At 39.9% G+C, this 21,307-nt stretch overlaps 1 protein-coding gene across 18 annotated transcripts in view; it reads left to right on the plus strand.

Annotated features, from left to right (window-relative positions):
- The window catches only part of Limch1 (LIM and calponin homology domains 1), a 218,358-nt gene that overhangs the window by 162,735 nt on the left and 34,316 nt on the right, over window positions 1-21,307 (plus strand). For all 18 annotated transcript variants that reach the window (XM_048784399.1, XM_015482070.2, XM_015482065.2 and 15 more), the window contains 6 exons: window positions 3,486-3,612; window positions 5,070-5,227; window positions 5,429-5,837; window positions 9,337-9,555; window positions 19,372-19,462; window positions 20,270-20,433. In XM_048784399.1, coding sequence (XP_048640356.1) covers window positions 3,486-3,612; window positions 5,070-5,227; window positions 5,429-5,837; window positions 9,337-9,555; window positions 19,372-19,462; window positions 20,270-20,433 — 1,168 coding nt within the window. The remainder of the gene's footprint in view (window positions 1-3,485; window positions 3,613-5,069; window positions 5,228-5,428; window positions 5,838-9,336; window positions 9,556-19,371; window positions 19,463-20,269; window positions 20,434-21,307) is intronic.

The raw sequence follows: 21,307 nt of genomic DNA on the forward strand, positions 1-21,307 counted from the left end.
CTACTTTGACACTTGGTGAGCAAAAACATTTTGATAGAATGGATTTTTTTTTTTTCTTCATTGATGCAAAGCTCTCATGCAATTTGCTTAAGATAGATCTCGGGGAAGCCCTACAAGGTAAAAGAAAGGAAGCTACATTCAAGAGTTTTTGGATTCTGTCTGTACCTGAACATGAAATCTCACACACAGAAAAAAGTTAATAGTTTTTAGGGGTGTGGATGGGGCCTCCCTTCTCTCCCTAAGTTTGTAAAACCAACCCCATGGACCAAGAAGAATTAAAGGAACTTATTTCCCAGAGGTCTCACCTGGGAATAGCCAAAGCGCCAAATTTCCTGCTTGAAATAGACACAACTTACAAGAATGTGGTGGGAGGAAGAAAAGATGACTTAAGGAGTTAAGTTTTTAAATAGAAATATATACTATTTTTAGTTTATTCCCTCCTCCTTCCTCTTCCAGAATTTTTAAAGGCAATTATCAGCACAGATTATATTTATTAGCAATTGACACATTCTTAAACTACAGCCCAATCAAAAAAAGATGTGCCCTTGAAGGAGAATGTGGGTCAGGGGCAGACCTACCATGCAGGCAAAGGGAGAAATTTCCGCCTCTGTAGAATGTTTCTGTAGATTTAATTTCACCTTCTTGCCCCTCTCCTCTCTTGTACATTCTTCTCTCCCAACACTCTCCCTCCCAAAGAAATCTGCACCTTGGGGGAGTCAGGGGCCATTTGAGTCTGAATTCTCTTACCTTAGACTTGGCCCAGAAATAATTTCTAGGTTCCCCTTGAGGAAATTTGATCTCATTCTTCAAAAATGCCAACCCACCCCCAAGAAAGAGTCCTGAGCTCTGCAGGGAGACCTTTGTCCCAACAGCCAACAGCATAGGTTTGGGTGGCCAAGAAATAGAGATTTAGTCCAAGTCGCATTAATATTCTGGAAACTGGGCTCCCCCTACCACCCCTACCCCAACCCTTCTTCAGACTGGCACTTCTTCATTTGGGAGGCCACATCCAACCTCTGAACTAGGGTATGTTTTCTGAATGGTGATTCAGCCCACTTTCTATCTAATATTGCCAATTCTCAACTTTCTCAGTTCATTTTTTTTAATTATTGAAATGACATGAAGATATTACACATTAAAAAAAGGAAGGACAAACTTGGGGGGAAAGCAGTATTTCCTAGTATAAGAGAGAACAAACAGAGTTTCTCTTTTTATTTAGGTCGCCAGCTTTTGGGCACATTTGGGCTCAGGTAGTCAGAGCTTCAGTGTGTGAGCAGAGATGGAAGCTCAGGTCAGAGGAAGGCAATTCTTAAAGACCTGCTCCCATATTCTCAATTCCCTTTGAGTGACAGAGCCAAATCCTGGATCCTGGAGAAGGCTGCCATTTTCTTCCTAGGGTACCAGAAGATGACCTGCTCTCTGGCCACCCACTGTGGCCTAAAACAAAATTCTGCTCTTTAGAAATTAGAGGTGATGAACAGAAAAAAGAAAGAAGAAGAAATTAGAGGTGACAAAGTTGAAAGAAGGGGCCTCCTCTCTCTCTCCCACAATCTGTTAGCTACTCCATGGATTCCAAGAGGATCCTGACTGAGGAACATTTAGGTCTTCTAAGATTTTAGCAAAGATTTTATCAATTACCTTAAGAGATAACTAACTGGAATGAATGTTTTAAAAGTAAGATTTTTTTTTTCTTCTTTTAATTGTGAGAGGAATTTCAGGGAATTTTCAGTCTCTTTCTGGAAAACCGGCTTAAGAAAATTTTGATCATGAAGTTTAAAAAATGTATGCATTTTTTAATACCTGACCCTGTAAGTTTCTAAGTCTTTATTAAACAACATTAATAAATAGTCCTCTATGCTCATAAACCTCCATAGAAGTCCTTCAGTACAGTCGGATTACTAGAATACTCTGGAGAAAGACAGAAAAAGGACAGTCTTCAGAGTTAGTTCTCTCAGGTCAGACTTAAGTTGTCCCCCACCTGAGAGAGGGGAGAGTACTGACCATTCTTGCAGCTTCATTATGAATGGACTGAAATGAGGGTGGGGGCAGCCGTGGCCGTGGGCTTGTCTTCTCCCTCTAGTGAGCTGCCTGTTGAGGATCTCCTTGCATCCATCCCACAAAGCTGCCTGCTGCTGCTGTTGAGTGACTGGTTGCAGGGTAATGATTTTGGACATCACTGCTGATGTCTGGAACTAGCTGACGTCTAAGTGCATGGCTTTTCTTTTTCCATATGTTCAGCTGGCTTCAAAAATGGACTTAACCGTCTTCTGTACCTTATGGTTAACAGTGAACTTTTAAGGGCCCTCCATTTCTTGATTTTTTTTTGGATTCTTCCAGAGCTAGTCATTTCTTTGAAAGAAAAAAAAAAAAAGAACAAACCAAAGAGGAGGATTTTGCATTGGTTGCTATTTCTGTGTTCTTGCTGCTTCAGCTTTTGCTGTAACAGAGGTTTACGTGATCATCAGAGAAAAGGCCCTCTGGTCTTGCCCAACATTTAATAAGCTCCTATAGAACATAGCAATTGTATGCAAAATCTAAGGGATTTTTTAAAATTACTTTCCCTAGCCTTTTTCTTTTAAAAGAATCAATTCGGCCAGGCATGGTGGTGCATGCCTGTAATCCCAGCTACTCAGAAGGTGGAAGCAGGAGGATCACAGTTTTGAGGCTAGCCTGGGCAACTTAGCAAGACCCTGTCTATAAATAAAAAGGGTTGAGGGTGTAGCTCAGTGGTAGAGCACCTCTGGGTTTAATCCCTACTACGATGAAAAATTAAAATAAAAGTAAAGTAAAATCAGAGGTATCCTAAAAAAATAAAACTACTATGAATATATTAGGATGCAAAGTATATACTGATTTATATATTTTATTCTTTAGTCGATCATAAAATACCTTACTTTCTTGATTCTAAGATGCCTTCAATTACCATTTTATAGAAAATAAAAAAGAAACACATCAATTCGTGGTTGTTGAATGCACGTAAAATAAAATTGGAAAAATCGAGTGTCTTAAACCTGAGATCACCTGAATTTTTTTTTAATGAAGAAATTGCGTTAATTCACATAGAAAGCACTTAAGCCAATTCTTTTCACAAAGAAGCATTGACTGCAATACAGCCCCACTTCGTGGCACAGTGCACTCCTCCCCACAAATTCTCCCCATGTTATATGTGGTTTAATTCTCATCGTATTTTTAGAATATTTCTATTTCCAAATGAGAGGAGCCCAGAGCTTCAAATGCCTTTTTCGAGCTCTTCCTTGGCACCTACTTGTCAAATGACCCGATTCGGTGCCATCACTGAAGACAAAGACGGTCCCATTTTGGCTTTTGCGCAGGGGGAACGGTGGCAAGCACGTCCCCGGCGGCGGCTGGGAAAGAAGCGGCGTCGGGGCGGTAGCGCCCCCACGCGGCGGAGCGCGGCAGCGCGTGCGGAGCCGAGGCGGGCGCTGACGGCGCTGGGTTTTTGTTTTTGCTGTCTCGGCCCTCAGGAGCACGAGTATGTTTGACATGCGGTGTGAGGAGGAGGCCGCGGTGCTTCCGCACAGCAGGGCCCGCCAGGAGCAGCTGCAGCTGATAAATAACCAGCTGAGGGAAGAGGACGACAAATGGCAAGATGTGAGTTTCGGCCAAGGCCGTGCGTGCGGGCAGGCAGCGGGGAGGCTACTCACTGCAGAAAATCCAGCGGGTGGGTAGCCTTGGACTTGGAGGACCTGCTGGGGAAGGGAGCCCCAGAGGATTCCCAGGGGCAATACCGTAAGCGTGAGGGTTAAAGGATGGGTAAATAGCATAAAGAAGAGTGTCCATAGCCACAGGTGCCTTGGCCAAAAGCCTGGCCAGAAAGGAGAGAGGAGCCCAAGGCGGGCAACTGGAATGGGATGCAGGATTGAAGATGCTCTGTCTTTTGAGGTTCTAAATTGGAGGAGGAGGAGGATGGCAGCAACAACAACTGCCAACATTGGAAGTGTACCAGTAGCAGGCAGTGTTCTAAGGGCTTCACATGTGATGATCCACTCAGTCCTTTTAGGAACTCAATGCACTTCCAACTATTATCATTCCCTCTTCCACAGAAAAGCCCAGCCCTGCTAACTCATTTGCCCAAAGTCACACAGCTAGTGAATGGAGGAGTCCAGATTCCAATCAGGGAAGGGAGGGGGAAGAGGATGAGAGGGCTTTAAGACTGATTGATTATGTGCTGAGAGCAAAGAGCCAAAGCCAGCAAATGGTTTGAAGTTAGGGATGAGAGGAGGGATAGGGGATCGTTTTGTTTAATTCTCACATGGCACTCTGAGGTAGCTGTTGCAAATGTGACTGTACCATTAATCAAAGTGATTAACTTCTCTAAAGTTGTTGAAATGTAGTAACAACTGAATCTGCAAATACATTGAGCCTATGTGCCTAGTGCCTTACCTGTATTATCCCATTTAACCCAATAGACCTGTAAGCAGAGGTGTCCTTATCCCCATTGTAGAGATACTGAAGCTGAGATACATGCCCAAGATTCAAAAGCATGGAAAAGCTAGAGCTGGGTTATTTCCCCTAGCCACAATCCCATCTGTCTGACCCCAGAGTCCTCACTCTTCATTATTCTATAACTACCTGTAGAATTTGTGATAAGGTTGGTCTAAGGATTCAGTTAACTAATACATATAGAATCACCAGAGCTGTAAGACTCCAAAGCCAATATTTTTTCTGCCTTTATTTCCTTCCATTAAGAAATTGTATAAATTAATCTCTACCATTTAATTGTCAGAGATCTCATCACAATGCAGAAATCATAAATAGGAAGAAATAAAGTTTCTCACAGTTATCTGGTGAGGCATGCTCTATGTGGCAAATGACATAAAATACGATTGCATATTTCACACTGACATGTTTAAATAAATGTGCTGTCCTGCTCTGGACAGTACAGATAATGTGGGAATATTTCCTGTCTTCCTACCAGACTTACAGTGGAGTGTGTGGGGCTGGCCTTGCCTAGAGCCAAGTCTGGCATCAGTGCTCACTAAACTCTAAATTGTAGAAAAGGAATTCTGTGCAAGCTGAAGAAGAGTATTATCTCTCTCTCCCCCCAGGACCTGGCTCGTTGGAAGAGTCGTAGAAGAAGTGCCTCTCAGGACTTGATCAAGAAAGAGGAAGAAAGGAAAAAAATGGAGAAGTTACTAGCTGGAGAGGATGGGACAAGTGAACGAAGGAAAAGCATCAAAACCTACAGAGAAATTGTTCAAGAAAAGTGGGTTCTTTCTGTTGATATTTTTCAATGTACAACATTATCTTTTGCTAAAGTATGTCGGTGATTATGAAAGTTCTAACACCTTGAGTTGATACTCTTGGTTTTACTCTACTTTGGTTTCTCCCAAGGTCTTCTTTGCAATTTGTCATGACTGTTGCCTTTCTTGTTTCGCCCCTCCCATCTCCCACACCCACCCTCTAGAGAGCGGAGAGAGAGAGAATTGCACGAGGCATATAAGAATGCACGGTCCCAGGAGGAGGCAGAAGGGATCCTTCAGCAGTACATCGAGAGGTTCACCATCAGTGAGGCTGTTCTCGAACGCTTGGAGATGCCAAAAATTCTGGAAAGAAGCCATTCAACAGAGCCAAACTTCTCCTCCTTCCCAAATGACCCAAACCCTATGAAATACCTGCGGCAACAGTCACTGCCTCCACCCAAATTCACTGCCACCGTTGAAACCACCATTACTCGTGCTAGTGTTCTGGACACCAGCACATCAGCTGGCAGTGGATCTCCAAGCAAAACTGTCACTCCCAAAGCAGTGCCTATGCTGACACCCAAGCCTTACTCCCAGCCCAAAAACTCTCAGGAGGTTCTGAAGACCTTTAAGGTAGGACCAGTTACTTAAGAGTAGAACCAAAACTGAACTCTAGGTAGTCAATGGAGAGAGATAAGCATCCTGACTCAAGAAAATGGAGTTGTTTTTATCAAACAAAAGCCAAATGTATTAATATTTATAACTGTTCATGTGTGGGCCTCGGGGATTTGGTTGGCATATACTTAAGGGGTAGATGTTCCTCTTATTTACCATGGTTAGTGTCAGTGAACTTCAGTGAAATTGATAGTTGAGTCATCTCCATGAGCAAGGTCTGTTTTCTGGTTTGATTTAAAGGCATGATCTCTTTCTAGAGAGTGGAAACAAATCCTAATGTATTAATAATCTAGTAACTCCAGCTACCTAGAGTATCACAGACTCCTCAAAATTTGAACTGCTTTTGGTTTAAATAAAAATATATACAACTATATCTCCTTTAGGAAGAAATTCAAATCATGTTCAAAAAGATGCTACATTTGGAAAAAAAAAATACATGGAACACATGGGAACAAGGGATCTATTTGGTCCTCAAATGAGACAGTGTTTTCATTGAGTGGAAAAAGCTAGATTGTTTTACAGTGAATGTATAAAATAATCTTCCAGAACCAAAGAACCTATGACAACCAAACGTCTTCTCACTTCTTCAGATGCCAGTACTTTCCCTCATATTATGAGGAAGCACTCATCTTTTGTCTTAAGTTATTTTGACCTCAAAGAAAAATAAGTTCCCCTTGTCCCTTTACACCAGTGAGTTCATAATAGAACACAAAGGTGGAATTCATCACTAGGAGATTGACTATTATGACAGTAGAAAAGTTTATGGAACTCAACTGATTGGGCCATATAATGCCATGTATCTTCGTCATTGCATGTCCAAGGGATGTTTCTTACTTTGCTTAAGTAACTCTGAATCTTAAAGATCTATGCCTTAGGCTTTGCTAGATCAAAAGAAAAATGCCCCCCGCTGTCTCATCTGGATCAAATTGAGATGTTTATTCCTTTCAAGGCTGCGTCTGTGTCTTCTTTATTCATAGCTTCATCCTGAGAGCTTGGCATTGGTGCCCAGGACACAGTGGGCACTCAGCAAATGTATAGTGAATAAATAAATAAAATTTTCTGGATAAGATGAGCTATGAATCTTGCAGACTCACACACACACACACACACACACGCACACACACACACACACCTGCACACATGCTCTTGTGGTCCACCTGAGTATTTGAGTTCTTTCCTTCACCTGGGGCCAATGGCAATGGTCTATGACATTCCATGACAGAATCTTTCATACTGAGGCAGCCACGACAGGGGTAGGGAATACATTTATTTAATTGGGTATCTGTGATGTCACATATCATTTAGATGTTCACTTCCCTTCCTTTATATGAATAATGTCATGTGATCATTTAAACAGAAGAGTGATGATAGATGACTTTTATGGCACAACTCGGGCTCTGAGTAGACCTGTCCTTTACCACTGGAGCTAAATGGTGCTGAGTCCTCAGACAGCATCGGGAGGGGTGCATTGTGTACCTGAATAGAGGTCTCAAAACTGATGTTCACTCTCAGCCACTCACTAATATCTGTCCCCTGGACTCATCATTGGCCTTGATGGCTGTCACCCCTATTGATAGCCTACAGTTCCATCACTGAGTGGGTGGATGGCAATAGTGGCCAAAGGTAAAGAACACAGAACAGTTCTTACTAGGAAATATCAGGAGGGAAACCAAGGGACGCATATATTGGGAAAGCCATCCTCTTGGGAAGAAGAAGACAGAATCACAGATCAGTTGTTTCCCCAGTACAACAAGATTAAAAATAAAGAACCTGGCCTGGTGGTGCACACTGCAGTCCCAGCTACTCAGGAGGCTGAGGCAGGAGGATCACTTGAGCCTGGAGTTCAGGGCCAGCCTGGGCAATATAGCAAGACTCCCATCTTAAAAAATACATAAATATAAAATAAACTAATAAAATAAAAATCTGCATTCTATTTTTAAAAGTAAAGGAAGATCAAGTGAAATAGTTTAAGCCAGTATTTTTTAAATTTAGAGTTGCTACCTATTGTTAGATTATTATATCAATTTAGTGGTTAGGAATCAGCATATTTTAAATGATAAAATACATTACAAAATGGATAAAATACATTACAAAAATTAGCATAGTGATCACACACAATATAAGAAAATATTGCTTTGAGAAACTTCTGTTTCCACATTTATACATAGGTGCTGAGTTGTAATTTAAATTTATTTTTTTAAATGAGTATCACATAATAGAGTATGAAAGCCAGTGGTGTAAGGTAAATAAACTATGATTAATGTCTGGACTCCCATTATCTCTTTTTTAAGATTTTAGAAGGCCTACCAGCAATAATGGCTAATAAATAGTTCTTAAAATGGTCAGGTACTGTTCTAAACTCTGTTCACATATTAACCTCTTCCCCTAACAATATAATCTTCATAACACTACTACAATGGAGATACTGTCATGTTCACTTTTGTGTTGAGTGCAGAGGGTAAGAAATTTGCTAGAGAGTCCATGGCTGCTGAGAGGTAGAGTCAGGATTCCCTCTTAAGTCATCTGACTTCAGAGCTTATTCATAATCACAGTACAGTCTGCCTCAAACTTCAAGATAGGGATTTCTAGATGTCTTTTTATAAGCAAGGCTAACCACCCTGTCTGCTCCTCCTTCTTGCTCTCACTGTCTCCCTAAGATGTGAGTACAAAATTTAAAAAAAAATGCTTTAACATACATGATCTTCTTTTCTTGCAAAAATTGGGGTTGTAAAACCAACTAGAAAAGGGATGTATTGCAATGTGCTGTAGTATCAGATCCCCTGCCCTCCACAATAGCTTCAGAAAAAGGACCCATACACCATGAGAACCTGTAGAGTATTCCTTATCTGAGGTAGGTTTCACCTAATTTATATTCTAACCAGAAAAAAAGTCCAAATTATAAATAGCAGTGATAACTTAATGAAAAAATTACTAGAACCCAAATAGGTGGCACATGTTTGTGTTAAGATTCTTTGGTTTTCTATACTTTAAAATAAAAACACACCGTACATCAGGTGAGCATAAAATGTAATCTAATAGTAAAGTTGCCTGAGAAGACTGACTGACAATCTTTTAAAAAGCCCTTAAGGATGGCATTTATAGCCAGGTGCACACCTGTTATCCCAGCAACTTGGGAGACTGAGGCAGGAAGATCACAAGTTCAAAGCCAGCCTGGGCAACTGAGTGAGATCCTATCTCAAAATAAAAAATAAAAAGGATTGGGAGAGTAGCTCTGTGGTAAAGTCCTCCTGAGTTCAATCCCCAGAACTGGTGGTGGTGTGTGGAGGAGAGATGTCATTTATAAAAACCCTAGCTTCTAGAACCAATGAAAATGTTTGAGAAACCTTATTTTATTTTGGGTTCTGATTAATCACTGATGGTTCTTTAAGGCAATTCTGAATGTATTATATTGTCTTTGGTTGGGGAACAGCAGTTTTGTTTTGTTGTGGATTTATAGGTAGATGGGAAAATCAGCATGAATGGAGAGACGGTCCATGGAGATGAGGAGGAGAAGGAAAAAGAGGGGCCCACAGGAGCACCTGCCCCCACCCTAACCAAATCCCAGATGTTTGAAGGTGTGGCCAGAGTCCATGGGTCCCCCGTGGAGGTGAAACATGACAACAATAGCATTGAGATTAACATCAAGAAGCCAAATTCTGTTCCTCAGCAACTGGTGGTAAGAATGGATTTTTTTTTCCTCTCTTTGGTGTAATTCTGTTATAGATGAACCCATCTTTTAAAATAAGCAGTTTATGATAATGATCATTTCTTCCTACTTGGGTATATTCATTTGCTAGAGCTGCCATTACAAAGTACCACAAACTGGGGGACTTAAATTATAGAAATTAATTATTTCACAGTCCTAGTGTCTAGAAGTCCAAAATCCAGGTGTTGGCAGGGCTGATTCCTTCTGGTGGCTGTGAGGGAGAATCTGTTGGGTTGCTCTCTCCTAGCTCCTGGTGGCTTCTGGAAGTCTTGACATTCTTTGGCATGTAAACACATCATCCTGGTCTCTGCCTCTATCTTCCCATGCTCTTCTCCCTGTGCACATGACTTTTCCCTGTTTCATAAGGGCCCCTACTCCAATATGATCTCATCTTCACCAATTACACCTGCAACAACCCTAACAAATAAGGTCACATTCTGAGGTACTAGGAGTCAGGACTTCCACATAAGGAATTGGGAAGACACAATTCAATCCATAACAATGAAACTATTTTCTTAGCTTCAGATTATTGGTGTCCAATGGTATGGAAAAATAAATCAGTCTTTAAAATACCCCTTTTCCCCTGTTGGTTTAGGATTTCAGTAGACTTACTACATTTTGGAAAACAAATTTGGAAAACAAATAAACAAACTGGTGCTATCAGAGCTTGACTTTCCATTTTTTATTATATATATTAAAGGATCTTTTTCTTTTTAGTTAAAAAGGGCAAAAATTTATTAAAAATATACTATTTTTAATTAACTTAACCCTTTAAATTCAGAGTAACTTAAAGCACTGGAATACTATTGATACCAAGCGAAAATAGGTAAGGCAATTTAGTAGTAGATAAGAGAACTCAAAATAACATTATATTTTCCACTTTGGATAAGAAACATCATCAGGAAGATGACACTTGCTTAGCTCACTTACATCTCTCACCCAAAAGGCTCAAACTGGTTTAACTGATCAAGCCAAAACTGTCACTGCCACAGGATACAGACTTCAATCCACTTGTCCTCACCAGAGGCTGAGTTTCTGCTCTGCACTGAATCTTATTTTTGCTTATCTCTGGGCTTTGTTCTTTGAAGAATAAAATCATATCTTTCTTGGAGGAGTGGAAAGGACATAATTCTTTTTCACAGCACTCAAAACTCTACAAAAAAGATTCAGATGGGAAGACACCCAAATCATGTCCCTACCACCAGAGTATGCTTCCTGGTCTCCAAGAGCAAAGTTCAGTGACCCAGGCAAATGCCGAGTCTGTCAACCTGGACTGTAATTTCACTTTATGTTTGCATAAATATAACTTCTGAAGAGGTCTTAGGAGTTATCATGAAATGGAACATCAAGTTCTAGCAGCATGGGAACTTAACTGATGGAGTAGACATTAATTTATGCTCTTAAATTGTAACTAGAAGCCCCCAAATTAATTAGACATTATAGGGGTGAGATTATTTTTCTAAGACAGTAATTTTGCTCTTATTTCCCTTTTGCCACATTTTTTAGCTTTTTTCTAAATTTCCTTCAGTAAAAAGTTTTTATGGTGGCTACGTATCCCCCCAAATACCTTACTTTAAGAGAAACTAAATTCTATGATCTGAAAGAAATTATGTTATTTCAGAAGTTCATACTTATCAAAACCAGAACTCCCAAGAAAAGGTGGCCTTATGGGTTTTTCCCCTGGGCACCACCCAGATCCTAGTTAGACTCAGGACATAGGTCCAAATTCCTAGAAAAGCCTGGTAGTTTCTTGGAGAAATTGGATAGTTCCAAGTAATCTCTAGTTCAGTAAACCCTTGTGGTTCTGAATACCTAGTGACATTATATATCCTCTTTCTAGTTCTGTAGGCTCTTTAACAATGGCAGGAGCTGGTACATTGTTTCTGGGGCAGGTAACCATTTGTATACACCTATCAGACTATAAGGAAAGTTTTTAGCTATGCTACATGGGACTTTGTCTCATTAATAAGACACTCTTCATCCTCACTTGCAATTTAGGACACCAAAAGTTTTCTACTCTGAGTGCGTCATCCCAAGGGTCATTTTAAAAGAATCCCTTTTCCAGTAGACCTGCTCATCTTACTTCCATCTTTCTTGTTCCAAGGAGCGCTCTCCTTGACTTTGTTACTGCCAGTATCTTCCTGTTGTAAAGTGGAAAGAATTGATCGTGATAAAATATGGCGTCCAGCTTGAAACAGGAGTCTGTGCTTCAGAGCCTCCCAGAGATTGATACCAGCTTGGACTTGATTTTCTGTCTCTAACTCATTTGCCCAATCCCATGGCACTCTCAAAGGAATAGTGTTCTTCTTTTTAAATAGTGTCTTTCTTCCAAAAACTGCATTCCCAACTGATATACTGTCTACAGAGGAGTAGCCTCACCCACCACTAAAATGTCACAATTCCTTTCAGGCAAGCTGGAACTGCTCAAAGGGCACAGCCACAGTAGTAGGCAGGAACATTCATTCAGAGCAGGAGGCAGGGAGTAGACAGGGAAGGCCAGGACCCTCCTCTGGGTGAGGGGAGGTCGGAGTGTCGGCCTCCTTGGCTGGCATGGGCACTGTTGTATGACATCATGTCATCTCTGGGTCCTTTCTATCTCATCTTTCTCATTTGATGCTCTTGGGATCAAGACTCTCTCCCTTTAGACGTAGATCCTAAGTTCAGTTGAAGTTTTATTTTTTAAAACTTTAGTTGTACCTACCCATACCAGCAAAAATCAGATGACCCTCATTGCCTCACCCCTGTGGTAATGAGGTTGTGATAGCAACTGCCCTGTGGTTAGGGTGCCTGCAAATGAAGACCCCAGTTTTTTAAGTAGGAAGGGAAATTTATAAACCTGCTGAGGGAAGCCAAAGTTTTCATGAAACAACTAGAAAAGTATATAAAGCAATACATAATTAAATACTAGATTATAGAGTAAGGAGACCCAAGGGACGTAAGATTGCAAAGAACAGGTAAAATCACTGCAGATTGGGCATAGTCTGGGAGGTTTTGTGTGGGATGTGGATCTTGAAACTTGATCTTAAGTGAGGTATTTGCATTGGAATGGAGGAGGAAGGAAGCCATTCCACATAGTGGGAAAAGTAGCATTAAAGGGCTGGACAGTGCTAAGGAGCCCAGGAGAGGTCCCCGTGAGGAATGAAGAGTGACCAGGTGCTACACTTATATAGAGGGATCAGTTCCCTCTTTCCCAGTTATCCATGGGATATTTCAGAGGTTTTTGTTTTGCTTTGTTTAGGGGGAGTTTATTTGTTTGTTTCAGGTTATGGTTGTTCATTTCTGCATCTCTGCTAAAAGCCCAGTGGAAACATAGCACTTTTCTTTACATTTTAAAATATGGGCTTCTGTTAGAAAATCATGTCATAGCATAAATGCAAACTCGTAGAATACAGGATTGGGAAAGAATTTGGAAGTTCTAAAACTGAGGACTAATTTATCCTATGTTTAGAGCCTGCAGAAAGTCTCCCCCTCCCCGACCCCTTTGGTCAAACTCAAAGCCATTCCTGAGTTTTTTTCTTGGTCCATTATCAGTGTTCTATGTCTGTATTTGAACCTCTTCTTTCCTCAGTGGTACCAAACCAATCTTTTCCTAAAATATCCAAAGTACTCCAGGCACTAACTCAAAGATCAAACTCCACCTGAACAAGGCAAGCTGTCTGAGACTCAGTTTATATTTAAAAATAAATATAATAATGGCATATGCATCAGATGGTCATAGTGAGAATTCACGTCTATACAACCCTTAGCATGATGTCTGGGTAGGGACTCATGGATTACAGGTGTCCATAAGTAATTTTTACTATTGTAAGAAAAGAAGTCATACATTTTTTTTCAGAAGCCCAAAATAGTAAGTGATATAGTGGTTTTATTTTCATGAAAGTAAGATCATCAAAATTACCATCTTGAACCAATGTGAATTTCATACAAATGAGATGAATTCCGTGTCATCTTTCAGCTCCACCTGTCGGTTGTTCCAGCTCTGATTCTCTAAAAAACACACATATGTGAACAGCTTTTCCCAGAAGGCAGCTGCCCTTGCAGATCCATGGCTCTTCCTGCAGCCCTCCGCAGCTCTCTGCTGCAGTCCTTCCCAGTTCTGGCTTTGTCCTGCTGTCCAGGCTCCCAAGACCCCACCCCACCCTTGACCCCTCTGTCACTCTTTAATCTTGTTGACCAGCTCCCTCTCACCCACTCATCCCAAATGACAGAGCCCACACTGTCCCTGCTGGTTCGCACCTTCCCACCAGGCCTGTGGCGATTCTCCCTCATTGACCCAGGGCCAAACTCAGCTGTCAGGCCGCTGAAACGGTCTGTTTGCTTTTCTTAAGCGAAGTAAAGAGGTAGGTCTGTTTTTTCCATCTCGAGAAAGTTCAGGGCCTTCCTTTTGAAAATTCAGCACTTTCCTTACTTTTTTGGATCCAGGAAAACTGACAATTAGACCTTTCTTGCAGCTTCACTTCTCAGTGGGGGCAGGGCAAAGGCATCTGAGTAGGCGCTCTTTTCTTCCAGCGGAGACCAACTGCAGATTCCTTTTAGATGTCAAATGTCGACAAACATTTCTTTAGAAATCATTTTTCTCCAACTAGAAGTAGTCATTCGATTGTTAGAGTGGATACATTTTAAAAGTGATTAAAGATATTTAGATACAGAAGCTTTTATGGATTTCGAGGAAGTATACATCAGGGAAGATAAAAAAATTAAACCTGGCCCGTCTTACCTGGATAAGAGCCTTATATTGTTGGTTTCCAAAATATATGTGGTTTAAGGCCTGGCAAGGCTGATCTTCCTTGGAACTTCTTTTCCTTCTAGAGGCAGCACATACTTGAAGATCTAAAAGTGAAAGGAGAAACACATACATTGCATATGTGGCACCTGGGTCATTGTGCCAGGGCATAAATAGGCTAGTTTTCCAGGCTCTTGTCCAGATGAGTTATTCAAGACTGGAGCCAGGAAATCACTCGGCCTTCCAGAATATCTGCTCAGGAAGGACCTTGGGCATCGCTGCACCAGCCCATAGAGGTTAAAGGATCAGTCCAAACTCCCCAGCTCCTGCAGCCTAGAAATAGGACCAGCACCCAAGCTCTAGGCCTCAGGATGGTTCTTGCCCTTTTGCTTCCTCTCTGGACCAGTCCACTGCCAAGGTTCTAATTAAAAGGAGCAGCCAGGAGCCAAAGGTAGATTTTGTGGCTGGACCACATCCCTTTTCAGCTAGGAAGCCGACACCTCCCACCTGTGGCCTCAGGGCTGAGTCTGGCACCAGGGCCGGTTTGGATCCCTTCTCTGTCAGTCAAGGGGAGGCCAGCTCCTGGCTTGGTCTCACGTAAACCCTTCCATGTGCTCATTCATTCACATCCAGCGCTCTGTTTTTATTTACTTGTTTTCATTCTTGAGGAAGTGTTGCCAGTTGGAGAAAGGAAGGCCTCTTCTCTGTTTGAGCTGCAACCAAAGGAAAGTATGGGTCAGAAAGCACATTTCCCAGTAAGGCAGGTTTTTTTGAAGCCAACCTCTGATTCTATCAGGGCTGCTTAAAACTGCCAACTTTGAAACTCATTTCCTTGGAAGTAATGGAGTGAGTACAAAAGTAACAAGCCTTCAGGAAGGAAAGGCCAGACACAACTTAATTAAACTGGCTTAAAGGGGGCTCCCCTGATTACAGAGAGTTGGTGTACATTGTGGAGGACAGAAAACTGAAAATATAAACTACCTACTATTCCAGCAATTTACAAATTAGTACTGTTAAGGGTTTTTGTTTGTTTTTAAAATGTATATCCTTCTCCTCTTTTTCTTAGTGCATGTAAAGTATTTTTAAATGGGTTCATTTTATCCAAATTGGACTGCAGTTTGCTGCATCTCTTAATTTATCCCACATATTTTGCTAGTAGTAGCCTGGTTTTGATGACTAGTGTGCATTTAAACTAAGCTTGAGAGTATAAATTCCATAAAGAATGCATTTTAGGAGAATATTTGTTTGCCTAACATGGGTTACATGTCTGGCCCCTTCCCCTTCAGAACCTGGATGTGGATTGGTGGCTGGCAGCCTTCTGGTCTGATGTACAAAATAAATGAATGGGAGGTAGAGGGAGGAAAGGAAAGGAAAGTGAAAAAGCAGTTTGATCATTTCAGAAATAAACTTGAAACTCTCAGATACCTGAGTGTGCTTATGGATGAAAACCTCGAAATACTGGGGGACCACTTGAAGGTGGATTTGACTCTAAGTTCAGATGATAGAGCATGGGGGTCATAGCACAGGGCAGAGTTCCCACCCCACTACCTACTAGGGGACATGTCCTAATGTCCTGGCCTCAGTTTCCTCGCCTGTAACAAGGTATTGTTACTACCTTTAAACTTGCTCTGAGGATTAAGTGAGATCATTCACATCAAGTGCCCCCCTCGGTGCCTACCTTTGGTAAGTGTGGTGGATATTGATTGTGGTTACTTCTATTGCTACCATTGTTTTACCGTATCAAATGCCAGGATATAACCTTTAAACTATCATTTCAAGGTAATAAAAATTGGGTTGTCCAGAGCTCAGTGTTCAAGTGTTGAGTTATTTTAATTCTTCAAAGTAGAAGTTGTCCATTAATCATGCATAAGTCAAATGTTACTGGAATGTGGTGTGCCAATGAAGTGATCCTTAGTGAAGTCGTTAATGTTGGAGAATCTTGCCTTGTTTGCATCATACATTATGACTACATGGCTTCATGAATTATCTTATTTCATTGATACCAAGTGGCACACTTTTCATGTTTTCATCTTTAAATCAGGATTTCTCTTATAACCAATGGTATGCCATATTTAATGATATGCTTTCTTTCTCAGTACTACCTAAAATAATACAACTTAAAATTGTTGGCATCTTATATTTAATAAAATATGTTTATTTCTTTCTTTATTTTTAGACTGCAAAGGCCTTGTTTTATAGTTATTTATTTCTAGTAATTGGAAATACCAGTGTTCTCAAGAGGATCACTCCATATTTTAACTGCAAATTTATTTCCTAGCCTCAGATAGTTTTCAATAATCTAATTCATTTGGGGAAGGAAGCTAAAAATCAATGTTTCTGCCAGTTTTGTGTATATTAGCATCATAAAACAAAAATACTATCAGGTATTAGTATTTCTGTATGTGTGTGGGTATACTCTAAATTGTAAAACCCAGTTTGTTCTTTTGTAATGCTAAACTGATTGTTCTTCAGTGGCTCAAATATAATGTAAATCTACAGAGACACCATCTACCTATCTATCTCTCTACTGTCTAACTTAACTATAATATTTAATTATTTTCACTCATTAAGTCTCTTAAAGAGACTTCAACTCAAGCTTGTGGGTATATGAAACAATTATAAAATTCATTAAATAATATAAATATGATGCTTATTTCCTACCCAAGATTTTAAAATTACATTTTAACTTCTTTTTATTTTCTTCTAGAACTGATCTAAGGTTATTTATCAGTAGGAAATTCCCATCTAATTACAAGGATTTCAAAACACCACACTTGTTAAAAGGAAAAAAAAAAAACACATTTTTGCCACTAGTGCTATTATAAAATCATTTAGAAACTTGAAAGATTTGTTGCTTAAAGTTTCTTTGTTTTTAAAAATTCATTGACAATTTTCACTGATGCATTAATTTTAAAGGGCTTTTATTTTGGTGACTTGAGAGGCAAATTTTTGATTTATGGATAAAATATATACACTTACAAGAGACCAATAAATCTATAACTTTTTGAGATCCCATGGGGGATATAAAGCATTTAGTAATGCCTTTTCTGAAGCCTTTATCTGAAAATTTCTTTAAATTTATGAATTATTTTATATATGCTTTAAAAATTCAACTTTAGCTCTTTATGAGAAACTTCTACTGAAAACCACTATAGTCACTGACTTGTTCTCTGTAGTTGTGAAGTTATCCTAGCTAGTGTTTAATATTTCATTTATTTTTAATCAAGCAACTAGTATAATCTTGGGAGAATTTTGGACTTTATTCTAGAATCATTTGGCTTCCAATGAAAAACAATGCAAAACTACATTTATTTTTTAATTCTGGTTATAGACATACATCATTGTATGATGTTTTGGAATAAGTAAAATGTATATAAAGAGAAGAAAAAAATCATCCACAATTTAAGTGTATTACAAATAACCACTATTAATATTTCATATTTCCCTACTTTTTATGACTTTTTATAATTTTTTTTTAATTTTAGCTGTAGATGGGCCACAATACCTTATTTTTATGTGGTGCTGAGGATTGAACCCAGTGCCTCACACATGCTAGGCAAGTGCTCTACTACTGAACTACAACCCTAGTCCCTTATGTTTTAATATATGTATTAATGAGCATATTTTTGTATATCTGTAGCCATATATAATCTTAAAATATGTATATACCATATACTATATATATATATATATATATATATATATATATATATATATTCAGTTTAAGTTTTTTAACATTAGATAATAAGTATTCTCACATATCATTAATTATTGTTCAACAGCTTATTTTTTTATGATTACGTAATATGTCCTTTATGGACAAGTAATTCACTCAGTCATTCCCCAGTTGTTGGACATTTAAGTTGACTAAATTTTCTTACTAGTATAAATTCATCAAGCATAAAAGTGATACAACTGAGGTAGTACTGAAAAGAACACAAGCATAAAAGTAATAAATTGAGATCCTGCTAAGAGAGATGAACATGATATGATGGTGATGTGCCAGGTGGATTACATGGTAAGATGAGAAAGACCCCTCAGGGGAAGAACAGGGAGTGAGGGCTAACCACAGATCCCATCTATAGGAACAGAAAGGAAGAGATGGCTATGAAACTGTTGTCTTCACACTTGGCAGGACTTGGCAAATGTGAATACTCATGAGGCAGGAGTCAACGGTCACTTCAAAGGTTATTTCACATGCTGGGAATAAACAGAAATTGTCAGATTTGGAACAGGGATCAGCATGTTGAGTGTCATCCATTTACCATGACCCTGATGGTCAGTTGAGCTGAACTGGAGCTTTGATGGACTCTTGGGACTAGAAATGAAAGTACAAGTCATAAATGGAAAGAGAACATAATGGTGGACCTGGGGAAACACTGATACATTTGAGGATGGTTTGGCATAAGTGGAGGAAACAGGGCCCAGTTGAAATCTTTAGGAATTGTCCCTATTTTGATGAAAAGGAAGGAAGAAGAACCTGTGAGAGAAGAATAGGCCGAGAGGAAGGGAGGGAAGGAAGGAGAGAGGAACAGAGAGAGAAAGAGACAGAGAGAGAGAGAGAGAGAGAGAGATCATGCACAAATTGAATCTCCAGTAATGGAAGTCACTAGGATTCCAGAAAGGAAAAGAGCCTCAAGAATAAAACCCACAGTGTTAGGAGCCACAGGCAACTATGCCCAGACAGGCGACTGAGAAGTTAATTGCAACTTTAAAAAACAAAACCAAAGAACCCTGCTTCACTGGTGATAAGCCAAGTCGAAAGATAATGAGGAACAAGTGGATGATATCTAGGATTTAGAAAACTTGGAAGAAGTGGGGATGTACACATGACAGGAGAGCCAGGAAAAGGGAATACACATGTGCCCTCCTGCCTCCTTCAGAGATGGTCTTCTTCCAACAAACATGGACTCTCACCAGAAAGCTGTCCAGGGAATAGAAGATATAATTCACATAGGCCACCTACCATGTTAGCCTGAAATTTACTATTAAGAAATATCCTTTATCTTTTAAGAACCTTCAAAGGATACATTATTCAAGGGAGGGGCGGATATCTTTTTCAGACAACCACTGAGGAAACTGAACCCAACAGCCAAGAGGATGAGAACGATGGTGGAAAACCAAGAAAAGGGAATGCAGAACTCGCCTCCTCAGGTTTGTTTCTTAACACACTAGTTTTAAGGTAAGATCTGATGAAAACTCCTGAGATATAATGGAGTTGAGGATGTTGCCTCATGAATGGGAAAGGTAAGTAGGTAGACTCCACAAGGGGTGTGCTTGTGCTGCCACCTGGAGGCTTCCTGGGGAAATTCTGACTATAGAACTAAAGTTACTATGAAAATAGAATCCCCGGCTATTGCTACTTGGTTATGTTTTGTTTTTTGAAAATCTATCTCCAGTTCTAAAAAAAATATTATATTTTCTCATATAACTAACTCTACAATTTGGGGTCTTTTTTTTTTTTGGTACCAGGGATTGAACCCAGGGGTGCTTAACCCCTGAGCCACATCCCCCGCCATTTTTATTTTTTATTTTGAGACAGGGTCTCACTAAGTTGCTTAGGGCCTCCCTAAGTTGCTGAGACTGGTTTTTGAACTCACGATCCTCCTGCCTCAGCCTCCTGAGCCACTAGGATTACAGGCATGCGCTATGGTGCCTGACTTGAAGGTCATATTTTGACACACTGTAGCAGCAATAGATAAGACATACATCAAAAATAATTTCATAAAAACTGGGCTGAGGGTATATCTCAGAGGTAGAGCACTTGCCTAGCATGTAGGAGGCCCTGGGTTCCATCCCCAGCAACACACACACACACACACACACACACACACACACACACTGTAACTCAGCTTCATGTTGCCAGGGGAGGAACTAGTCTTAAGTGCTCATTGAAGGAACATAGTCCCTCTTGTGATTTTATGTTTCTTCTTTCTGTTTCTGTCTGGAACTCCCTTTCAGAGCCACAGCATTTTATGACAACTGTGACTCGATGCAGCCCGACGGTGGCCTTTGTGGAGTTCTCCTCCAGCCCCCAGCTGAAGAACGATGTGCCAGAAGAAAAAGACCAGAAGAAGCCAGAACATGAGATGAGCGGAAAGGTGGAGCTGGTGCTGTCACAAAAGGTGAAGGACAGAGTGGAGGGCGGCAGTGAATCCCCAGGGTGAAGGCTCTGCGTGCTGCCCTAGGCGGGGCTGGGCTGCATGATGATTTGTTTTCTCTCCTAATCCGCTTTCCTACCTTTAATCTGCATTTTTCCCTGAAAACCGATAAACTACATGTTCATTGAAAAGAATTTATTATAAACATATAAAGTTATGTACATATAAACATGCAACACTATATGTAGTTATATTTTTAAAAATACACACCAAAATAGGATGAGAGAGGGAGAAGTCACTGAAACTTACTTCTTATTAGTAATACTTAGCATATATTCTTTTATCATCTCTTAAAATTTATCTTAAATAATTTTTTTTAATTCTGAAAAATTCAATATACTTGAAAGAAAAATGTAAATACAATTTATAAAGCCCTGAAGTTAGGTTTTCATTTGCCATGCATAAGTCGCTTATTTGCTTTTAAACCTATCAGCCTTCTAAATATTTTCTTCCTAATATTTACCTCAATTTTAGCAATAGTACTTTGGATGCCTCTGGATTTCAATAACAAGAAACTCGGGAGATTATTATTCTACTATAATAGCTTTTAAAGTTGTGTTCTTATTAAATTTCTTCCATGTTTGGAGTCTCATTTACATTAGTTTGGTTTGTTTTCAGACACTAAGTCTTCACCATTTACCCCAGTTATCTCAACCTTGGCTACTCTGGTAGTCTTAAAAACCACTAAACCTGGGCTGGGGATGTGGCTCAAGTGGTAGCGCGCTCGCCTGGCATGCGTGCGGCTCGGGTTCGATCCTCAGCACCACATACAAAAAAAAAAAAAAAACCCAAGTTGTATCCGCCGATAACTAAAAATTAAAAAAGTATTAAAATTCTC

Source organism: Marmota marmota, unplaced genomic scaffold (assembly GCF_001458135.2).
Source record: "Marmota marmota marmota unplaced genomic scaffold, marMar, whole genome shotgun sequence".
NCBI classification, from domain to species: Eukaryota; Metazoa; Chordata; class Mammalia; order Rodentia; family Sciuridae; genus Marmota; species Marmota marmota.